Raw genomic sequence first — 11,466 nt, forward strand, 5'->3', positions numbered from 1 at the left:
TAAATAAGCCAAACCCACCGTGCCCTCCTTCCCCATATTCTCTCTCCGTTTCCTAAAAATTTCTTCTCTCCCACTCCCTGTTCTTGTGGCGGTGACGCCCTTAAACAGCCGTGTGTGGCAGATTCCGGTCACCCAGACCCCACCTCTGCCACCCTATTCCTGATCTTCTCTCTACCAACCAGTTTCCGGCTCCGCCGGTCTCCACCTCCAGACCCTTTTTTCTCCAGCTTTTTGCTATTTCTGACGTGGCATATGGCCAATGAGCAATGAGTACAAAGCTGAAACCACCACCTCGTCGATTCTCGACGCTCGGCGCGTCAAATAAGCGAAAAGAGAGGGACGGTTTTGACGCCCATGAAATTCCTAAAATACCCAAGTTCATAACTCCCCAAGCCGCCACCGTCACCGCCTCCCCAAAATCCCTGGAGCCGGCTTCGCACAATAGGCTCTTAGCTGGATACCTGGCCCACGAGTTCCTCACTAAGGGAACTGTTTTCGGCGAAAAATGTCCTTCGGCTAGAGCCGAGGCTAAGCCTGTACCAGCGGAGTTGAAGAAGGGTAGGGGAGGAGCCGAGCTGAAAATGGAGGCTTTAAAGAGATACGTGGCAGTATCAGATTTGCTAAAAACGGAAGGGGCCCATATCCCGGCATAATCAACCCAACACAACTAGGGCGTTACTTGCAAATGTGATGTGCCAGCAAGGTCGTGAGGATACGTGGAGGAAGATGATTGGTGTACTCCATACTCGAATTTATCTTTATTAAATGTTGTAGAAATCAGTGGATCTCATCGTATTTGTAAAGCGGATTCGTACATTAATAAAAAAAAAATTATTAATTTTCATTGATGAGATTTAAGTCAATTTGTATACACTTTATTAAATAATTTAAATTTTATTTATTTATTTTTATTTAAAATCTAAATTATAAAAAATTATATATATATATATATATATATATATATATATATATATATATAAAATGTTTTGCAAAATCTTCCTAAAAGTCAAATAAATCTCAAAAGTACTATACATGTGTTCTCTACCTTTTCATAAAGTCATTTGAAAATTAGTTATTCACTTTATTAACTACACGTGTTCTTTGTCTTTCGACAAAGAATAAGTTGTCTTAAACCTTCGATTGACTATTCTACGTCTTTCAAAAAAATAATTTGAGAATTCATTTGATTATAAGTTGCTGTAAGCCCTTGATTAATTATTCGTATTCTTCGTCTTTTAACGAAGTCATTCGGGAATAAGTTATTGAGTCTCACAATGTCTCTATATTTGAAATTGTTTACATTGATCATTTCTTGGATGACACATATAAGTTTTTATGCAAATATTAGTATTTGGTACTTCGATTAAACAGTATAAAGCTCGATTAATTGCTTATTAAGAGATTTCTCAACAGTATGATTACAAAGTTATTTACCAAATCACATCCATTTTTACGTTTTTAGTTTTTGGTTAGCAAGCTCTTGATGCTTCTTGCAACTGCATCGTGAGTTTGTGGGGGACATTAGAAGTAAGCCCTTGAGTAATTATTTGTGTTCTTTGTCTTTTGACAAAATCATTTGAAAATAAATCACTTTAGACCCTAAATTGACTTTTAAAATCAAGAAAACATTTTCGTCACTTGCTTTTGAATTGTGATCAAGAAAAAATTGGAGGAAAAAAATATTCTTTTACAAATAATATTAACACTGATATTGCAACTCACAATTATTAATTTTAATATAAATTTTTGTTTTGCAAATTTTTTCTATAATTTTAGTCTTTTATTTTTTGTAGGATTTCATGAAATTTGTGGGTACATAAATAACACATGTGTAGACCCATTTTTTTTAGTTTTGGTTTTCTTGATATATTTATTTTTTTGAGTCTTTCCCGCCACTTTGGGGAGCACCCGGAAGAAGACATTTGGAGTGGGGGACCAGCTTTTAAAAAAAAAACTCCATGCATGAGGCGCGTGGCTATGGAGAGGACTACAACCATGGTGGTGGTTGGGACTCCACAGAGGTTGAGCAGGGAACAGGAGAGCAGGAACGAATTTTCCGTAATTCCGAATAATGGAATTTAAGGGATTAATTCATGCAATATAAATCGGGCTTTGGTGGGGGCCCAACATATGTGATTTCCTTATGATTGATTGATTTAATTGTCATGCATGATTGACTTTATTTTGCTCTATAACATGCTCGAAATTATTCCTTAATTGTACACTAACCTCATTTCTTGATAGCGCATATTGGTTCGCCACCCAGGTTCGTATTCACTCGCCTCATGGTCACTCCTTATGCTTGTTCGGATTCTAATACGTGCATGATCATTTAAGGTATTCGTAGGTTCATTCAATTGTCACGTCAGCTTCATTTTATTAGTAGAGACCCGACTTTAGGGACTTAGAGGGGTGTTATGGTCTTTACCGTACCTTCCCGATAAGTAACTTGACCCTCGAACCCAATCCGGTTTTTCGTAAATCACTTTTTCCAAATAAGGAGTCACACTTAGGGTTTTTCTTTCTTATTTTGTTTACCCTTTTAAAAATAAAACAAAAATAAGTGGCGACTCAAGTCATATTTTTTTTAATCAATAAAATCATTTTTTAAAACCAAAATCGAGCTCGTCATCGAGTGGGAAACGCATGAGCCGAAACCAGATTATTATTCATGTCATATTTGAATTAATATATTTAATTGAGTTTCTAAAATATAACTTGAACTTGTACCCATTAACATGAATTATGACCCATATATAGATATTAATAAAAAAAGGTTATTTGATTAGACGGCCATTAAAAACCAAATTTTGGAAATCTAACATTTCATTTTTTTTTTAATTACATTTTGACAAAAATATCTCTATTATTTTCTTATAAAAATAACTCTTTCTTTTAAAACCTACTTATAAATATTGGAAATAGTTAAGGACATTTATGTCAAAAATAAGTTACTTTTAAAAAAAAAAACATGGAAGAGTTTAAATTCATAAATATAAAAATTATTTCATCCTTTTAACCAATTAATTCTAACATAAACAATTCAATGATAACCGAGTCAAATATATGAAAAAAAAATAATATCTACTTTAATTTTCAACCTATTTACAAACAGTGCTTGCATTTTGAATTTTCTATAGGGGCAAAAGGTTTTTGTTTTTACTATTTTAAATGTAAAGAAACATTTATTTAATAAACATTTTTTTTATAGTTTTAATTTTGTTTTACTTTTAAAATATATATATATATATATATATAATATAATTATATAACAATAAGTCAAAAAAAAATTCCTTGATAATTTCTATGAAATATTTATGTTCAAGACAATAAGGGTCGTTTGGGCATGTTTTCTTAAACTTGTTTTTAAAAATTATTTTTTATTCTTAAACTTAAAAACAATTTTTAAAAAACAAATTTAAAAAATCATGGTCAAACGGGTCCATATTTTTCTTTTTTTAAAAAAACTAATTAAAATAAATCCTACTTGTTCTCTAAAAACCATTATCTATTCCACTTTGTTTTTAAAAATTATTTCCAAAAAACAACAGTAAAATAGTGTTAAAAAATTTTAAAAACAGTTTTCTATTTTTAAAAATAGAAAACTATTTTTAAATCATACAATCAAACATGCTCTAATATTATCGATTTCATGGACGTTAATTCTAAAAGAAAAATAAATCTAAAAGAGAATAAAATGTGAGTGAACAATGGTTGTTAATTTTCTATTTTAAAATTGGAAATTTAATACCTTAACTTTTTCTTAAATATTTACTATTAAGGTCATTACACAAAAAATAAATAAATCTAGACCAAATTTGGTTGACTCAACATCCTCAATGAACTTAGTATTGCCCGTTTCAAAGAAAAACCTAGTTAAGGGATCATAAAACTTGAAACCTCTCGACCTTTTAGAATACCCTACAAAGTAGCAGCTCACAATTTGGAAGTCCAATTTTTTTCTTATTTGGCTTGTAAGGCCTAGCCTCAGCTGGACAACCCTATACATGCAAATGCCTAATACTAGGTTTCTTGCTAGTCCATAGCTCATATGGGGTTTTGACTACTGCTTTGCTTGGGACTCTGTTCAAAATGTAAACTGCAGTTTTGACAGCTTCGCCCCAAAGTGATTCTGGCAAGGCGGAATGACTGATCATACTTCTTACCATATCCTTAATAGTACGGTTTCACCTCTCTGCTATACCATTTTGGCTTAGAGTCCCTGACATGGTGTATTGAGGGACGATACCACACTCCATCAAATATTTGGTGAATGACCCTGGACGTTGTTCACCGGATCCGTCATATCTACCATAATATTCACTTCCACGGTCAGATCTAATGACCTTTATTTTCTTGCTTAGTTGGTTCTCAACTTCAGCTTTAAAATTCTTGAATACATCCAATGACTAAGACTTCTCATGAATCAAATAAAGATAGTCATAACGTGAGTAATCGTTAATGAAAGTGATAAAATATTGTTGTCTATTCCAAGAAGGTGTAGGAAATAGATCACAAATGTTCATATGTATCAATTCTAAGACATCACCACACCTATTGGCATCATTTTTCCTCACATTTGTTTGTTTACCCTTAATACACTCTATACATACTTGAAAGTCTGACAAATCAAGTAGATCAAGAATTCCTTCTAACACAAGCCTTTGAATACGTTGATTTGAAATATGACCTAAACGTCTGTGTCATAACATTGATGAATTCTCATTTGTTAACTTTCGCTTAATGCTATAATTACTTGAATGCAAGGTTTCATTACCATTAGAGGTCTTTATATTCAATTTGTATAACTTATCTATTAGACTACCGGTACCAATAACACTTGAATTTAGGTAAAGACTAACCATTCCATTTCCAAATGAACAAAAATATCCATATTTGTCCAAACATGAAACAAAAATTAAATTTCGTCTAAACAATGGTACCACAAAAGTCTCCTCTAAATCCAAAGTACAACCAAAATCTAACTGTAATCTAAAAAGACCAATAGCCTTCATTGCAGCCTTGTTGTCATTTCCCACATAGATGTATCTTTCACCATCAATTAGTATTTGATTCCTTAGGCAACCCTACATCGTGACACTTATGTGAGTAGTTGCACTCGTATCTATCCACCAAGTGTCAATAGACACTATAGCTAAATTAATTTCTAAACAAACAAAATTGAGAAATGTACCTTTCTTTTCACGCCAAACGGCGTATTTGGTACAAGCCTTTTTCATATGACCAGCCTTCTTGCAAAAAAAACAAGTGATCTCCTTATCTTGTTTTTCTGCAGCTTTTGCTCAGATATCCCAGAATATGCAGTTTGTTTTCCCTTATTGTCCCTCTTTCTTTTCTTATTGATACCATGCCCTTGAGATGTGGAAGTCAAGTGAACACTTTCTATCTTTTCTTGTTTCAATCTCTCATCTTCTTGCACACACTAAGCAATAAGCTCATTCAGAGTCTATTTTTCCTTTTGTGTTTTGTAACTGATCTTGAATGGACTAAATTGTGTAGGCAGATAGATCAAGACCAAGTGTACAAGTATGTCTTTTGATAACTCTAACTTTAGTGTCTTGAGTCTAGTCACAAGATTAGACATTTCCATTATATACTCCCTTATATTCTCTTTTCTTTTATACCACATGGAGACAAGCTTACTAAGAATAGTGCTTGTCTCGACCTTTTCATTTGCAGCAAATCGGTTTGCTATCTGGTCCAAGAATGTCTTGGCTCGTGATTCCTCAGGTATTACACCCCTTATAGCTTCTAGAATTGAGTGTTTCATTATCATTATACTCATGTGATTGGATCACTCCTTTCCATAACAACCCTTTGCTTAGTAGTGCTGGCATCAGTAAGGTCTGCAGGGTGATCCTCCCTTAATGCATAGTCCAAATCCATGCACCCGAGCACAATCATAACGTGCTCCTTCCATTTCTTGAAGTTTGTGCCATTAAGTACAAGAATCTTATTAACATTAGCATATATAGAAGATGTTGAACAATAACAATAAAGCTCACAATTAGTCACAAAAAAAATCATACATATATGAATAAATAAAAATTTAACATATATATATATATATATATATATATATATATATATATATATATATATATATATATATATATATATATATATATATATATATATATATATATATATATATATATATATATATGTATGTATGTATGTATGTATGTATGTATGTATGTATGTATGTGGGCCCATAACAAGATATCTAGCACAAATATTAATATTTAGTCTTTGGACAAAAACATCAACTTGTAATTGGTACTCTTTTACAAAATTAGTTCATAAATATTGACAATAAAACCGAAGCAATATGTCTTTCTTTGGACTGACATATAGTATGTAAGGTAAACTTTATATGTCACACATTTATGACTTCTTTATTTATTATTATATTAAAATAATCTTCCTTTGGGCAGATTATTTTATACAATAATAACATGTTTACATATTTCAAAAATAAATAAAATTACATAATATAAGTTACTTTGGTAACAAATATACATAACTCATTTATTTTAAAATATTAAACACAAATGTAGCAAGAAAAAACAAGGTCTGCAAATGTCGCCGACTCATCCTTCCCGTTTTCTACCAAGTGGATCATTTGGATGTCCGACGACAGAAAGGATGTTTCCACGAAGAAAAGCTTACATATCTCGCATCTGGTTCACTTTTCGTAACTTTTTTTTTTTTTTTTTTGTCCTTAGATTTCAAGAGTCCAGGGCTTTTACATGTACTCTTTGTTTTAAGCAGGAAAAAAAAAATCTTGCCTTGCTGTCTTATTTCCAAAGTTATACAGTAAATATATTCAAGTCAAAAAGTAAAATGGATTATAGTTCTAAGGATATGCAATGATGGTTCAAACTATTCCATAGTCATAATTTCTGCACACTTTTCAACTATTATTGAATCATATCCTCAAAAGCGGCATTTGTCTATTCAAGAGCCACGTGTCCAAACACAATTAGAGAACCATGCAATCGACATTTCAAGCACCGCCAGGTTTGCTGGCGTAATCGTTGGCTGGGTTCGCCGATGCAATTGCTAGTTGGGTTCGTTGGCTAGGTTTGTCGACCAAATCGCCGACTAGGTTTTTGTTTTTTTTAGATTCAGAAAATGAACCCAACCTAGAAAAAAAAAATTCTAGATTCTGTCAAGAAATTTCTTACCCTAATATGCCATATGGGAGAAAAATCATATAACTTTGAATCAACATGCATTTCTTAATGATTCAACATGTGTGGCTCTGATACCACTTGTTGTAAACTTCATTATCATCCCAAAACCATAAATCTCATGTTAAATCATATGAAGATAACATGTTGATTAGATTGGAGAATGTAGACAAACCTAAATCCATTGTCGGTCTTGAAGAAGTATGGTTCTTCTAAGGCAATAGAGGAGGAAACCACCTTTTTGTTTTCTCTCTTGTGATGGGAGGCGGGAGAGGGAACGTTTTGTATTTTCAAAAAAGAAAACTTAAAAAAAGACCAAACTTCAGTTTCATTATCCCTTTTTATTAATTTCCTCTATGCCTTAGGGACCATACCCATTGACTGTTGGGCCACATGTGTCTCAGGCCATCATGTAAGACACATGTGACGGGTTCTACACAGAAAGGTGACCCATAATAAATATAAATTGAATATGTATAGATCGCTTAATCATAAACAATTATTAATATATGTGAGTCCATAGTTATTCTAACATAAACTTATAAGGAGATTTTGTAAAACTTTTTCTTATGTGAGACCATTTTTTTTCCGTGTAGAGTCTTTTTTATGAATCCAAGAAGTCACTCGTTGAAGGAAGGTACCCTTATTTATAGGTGAGATTAGGAAATTAAATTTTGGAATTCCCTAAGATTTAGTTGTTTAATTCAAAAAATTTGATTTCTTGATTTTAGCAACTTGTCTTGTCTTTTTCATCAAGGAAAATTGTCAACAAAAAAAAAATATATTTTTATTTTCTTTTGACTTCAATGTGAATATTTTTTTCCTTTAGAAATTTGTCTAATGAAATAATATTTATTTATTTTTAATTATCTTTTCATAACTATTGGAAGATTTGATTTTATTTGCAAGACTAAATCTTATAGTCTTTCAAATTTTGTCACGTGTCATCTTTTTAGTGTAAGTCTAGTATCAAACGTATGTAGCACCTATCACTTATTGATCTCAAATTTTGTTGAATTGAGAGTCACATTTTTTTTAAAACCAATTTAGTGATAATATAATTTATTAAATTTTTTTGATGTCTACAATGCTATTGCTAAAACTATAGTTTATGTAATTGAATTGGACTCATACTTTTAGAGAAAAAATAAATGTAATAATGTGTGCCTTGACATACAAGTAAAGCTAAAATTAAAAGTGCTTTTGTATTTTGTCAAAAATTGAGTTAGAAGATAGTGATATTATTCTTAAAATAGTATTAGCTTTTATGGAAGAATTCTCTTGATTTGACTTAATTTGACGTTGCCTATAGATTTATTTATTTATTTCTTCTATTATCTATAAATGAATATATAAATAGTTACTTTGATGGATCCAATCCAATGGTCTTGGGCCATTAGTTGGTTGGGCCTTGGGCTGGGCCTTTTACCCAATGTCATGGGCCTAGTCCACCAATTAATACCTTTCAAACCCCTCTCTCTTCACAATTAACATGTGGGAATTGTATATAATTTTTACACCAAGACATTTGTGGATCATGGAATAAATAGAAAGAAAAAAATTAAATCTAATTAACTTGATGTGGACCCCGCATTTCGGCTTATGCGTTTTCCACTCGATGGCGAGCTCGATTTTTTTTATTTGAAAATGATTTTATTTATATAAAAAAAATGACTTGGAGTTGCCACTTATTTTTTGTTTTATTTTTAAAAGGGTAAACAAAATAAGAAAGAAAACGCTAAGTGTGACTCCTTATTTTGGAAAAAGTGGTTTGTGAAAAACCAGATCGGGTTCGGGGGTCAGGTTACTTGTTCGGAAGGTACGGTAAAGATCGTAACATCTCTTTAAGTCCCTAAAGTCGGGTCTCTATTAATAAAATGAAGCTGACGTGGCAATCAATGAATACTCAAATCGATCATGCACATATGAGAATCAAAACATGCATAGAGAATGACCAAAATGGGAGTGGATGCGTACTTGGGCCACGAACGAGCAATGTGCTATCATAAAAATGGGGTCAGTCTACAATAAATAGAACAAAACATATCACATGCATCACCAAACATAAATTAAAACGGTTCAAGAGAAAACTAGATTTTTGAAATTTATTGAAAAATTGGAGTTTTAGAGATTATTTGAAAATTGGAGTTTTAGAGATTATTTGAAAATCGGATTTTTAGAAATTAAATGTAAGAATGAGAATTTTAGAAATTAAATTTGAAAAAGATTGGAATTTTGAAAATTATTTGAGTTAAAAAATTAAATTACGAAAATTGGGACCTTGGAAATTAAATTTTGAAAGAAATCAGAATTGAAAATTATTTGAGAAATAGAAACTATGGAAATTGAATTATAAAAATTGGAAATCTTGAAAATCATTCGAAAGCAGAATTTTTAGAAATAAATTAATGAAATGATAATAATAATGAAAATAATAATAAGTAACGGAATAAATGCGAGAATTGGAATATTGGAAATTGAAAATTATGTTCAGAAATTGGAAAATTGGAATTTCAGATAACTAAATTTGGAAAATTGGAATTTTAAAGAATTATTTAAAGACGAAATTTTAAATAAATGAATAAGTGAATAAATAAATGAATGGAATAATAATAATAACAAAATAATAATGATTGGATAAATAATTGTGGAAGTTAGGATTTCAGAAATTGGAAATTGAACTTAGGGATTGAAAATTTAAAGAATTATTCAGGGATGAAATTTTAAATAAATGAACACTTGAGCTTTGGTATTGTATTAAATTATTAATTTAACCCAAAAGTTTAAATTATTAATAAGGAATCCAAAATTAATATCAAACTAAAACCAACACTTACACTAATATTCCATTTTTTAATTTCCTTACAACATTAATGTATATATTAAGGAAGGAAAACAATTTTCTTATATTTGATTATATTAAGAAAAATAGAAAAGAAAATCAAATAGAGCTAAAATTAATTAAAAACTTATATTTTTTTCAATTATTCATTCTTTTTATATAAGAGGTAAAGTAAAAGAAACAAGTTTAAAGAAAAATATATAAAAATAATTTATTAATTCTAAACATATTTTCAATTTTTTTTTTCATTTCTTTCTGTTTGTATTTTTTTTATTGTCTTTCTTTAATATTTTCCATCAAAATGAACAAATATTTCAAATGTTACTAAAATGTAGAGTGCGATTAACAATGATTCGATGAAGTTTTTCTAATATTTCTAATACTTGAAAAATAAAAAATTTTAAATATTAAAAATATTTTCAATAATTACTATCAAACGTAATATTAATATTAATATTTTTTTATAAAAAAAAAAACCCAAATTGATGGAAAGCTAGGTACACGTGCATTCCCATGCTTGCATTTTCACGTACAAACTCATCTTTCTCCACCACCCAATTTCAAAACGCAACCAAAAGGGGAAATGTAGGTATTTTATTAGGACTTTGCATCAATGGTGGGCAGACCAACCTTATGTGAATGATAAAATTCGTTGTTATTTATTTATTTTATAATTATAAGATATATAATCTATGGGTTTTCATAATCTTCGAATTAAGCTCCACATATAATTTATGTATAGGGCCCAATTTATTAATTGGAAATTTGGGGGAGGGTAGGTTTTACCAAACCATGGGATTGGAGGGCAGATGGAGAAGAATACCAATTGAATGATTAGGAGGGGGTTTGATGATTTGGTAGACATGTGACATTTTTCTATGTTTGCCCATTCATTAATTATATCTCCCAAAACCTACTTTCACGTTCACCATGCAATTCACATGCATCTGTCAAACCTCAAGTCATGCTGTACTTTCAATTTTTTTAAGAATTAAAATGTTCATTTTATTTCTTTATATTTCCCAATGCATACTTAGAAGTTAGAATTATACATTAAAAGAACGTCAAAGATAACATAAGATATATATATATATATATATATATATATATAATAGACATATTGATTACTAAGATTTTATCATTGGAGCAGTTCAGAGAGGATTAAATGATGGTCCTGTTTACTTCTAGTGTTTCCTTAACTTCACAGTAAGATTAAAAGATATTCTTCGTCTTTAGAGAAATCATTTGATTATAAGTTACTCTAAGCCCCCGATTAACTATTCGTGTTCTTCGTCTTTCAACAAAGTCATTCGGGAATAAGTTATTGAGTCTCACAATGTCTTTATATTTGAAATTTGTTCACATTGATCATTTCTTAGATGACACATATAAGTTTTTATACAAACA

General features: G+C 30.6%; 1 protein-coding gene across 1 annotated transcript; it reads left to right on the plus strand.

Annotated features, from left to right (window-relative positions):
* Positions 1-266: 266 nt before the first annotated feature.
* Positions 267-653, plus strand: LOC117918178. Its single transcript, XM_034834690.1, has one exon. It carries the CDS (start codon positions 267-269, stop codon positions 651-653), a length of 387 nt encoding a protein of 128 aa, XP_034690581.1.
* Positions 654-11,466: the final 10,813 nt, after the last annotated feature.

This window comes from Vitis riparia, chromosome 7 (genome assembly GCF_004353265.1).
Source record: "Vitis riparia cultivar Riparia Gloire de Montpellier isolate 1030 chromosome 7, EGFV_Vit.rip_1.0, whole genome shotgun sequence".
Lineage (NCBI taxonomy): Eukaryota > Viridiplantae > Streptophyta > Magnoliopsida > Vitales > Vitaceae > Vitis > Vitis riparia.

Excerpts from the sequence above, each read along its gene's own strand:
- LOC117918178 (XM_034834690.1), top strand. The coding sequence starts at position 267 with ATGAGTACAAAGCTGAAACCACCACCTCGTCGATTCTCGACGCTCGGC.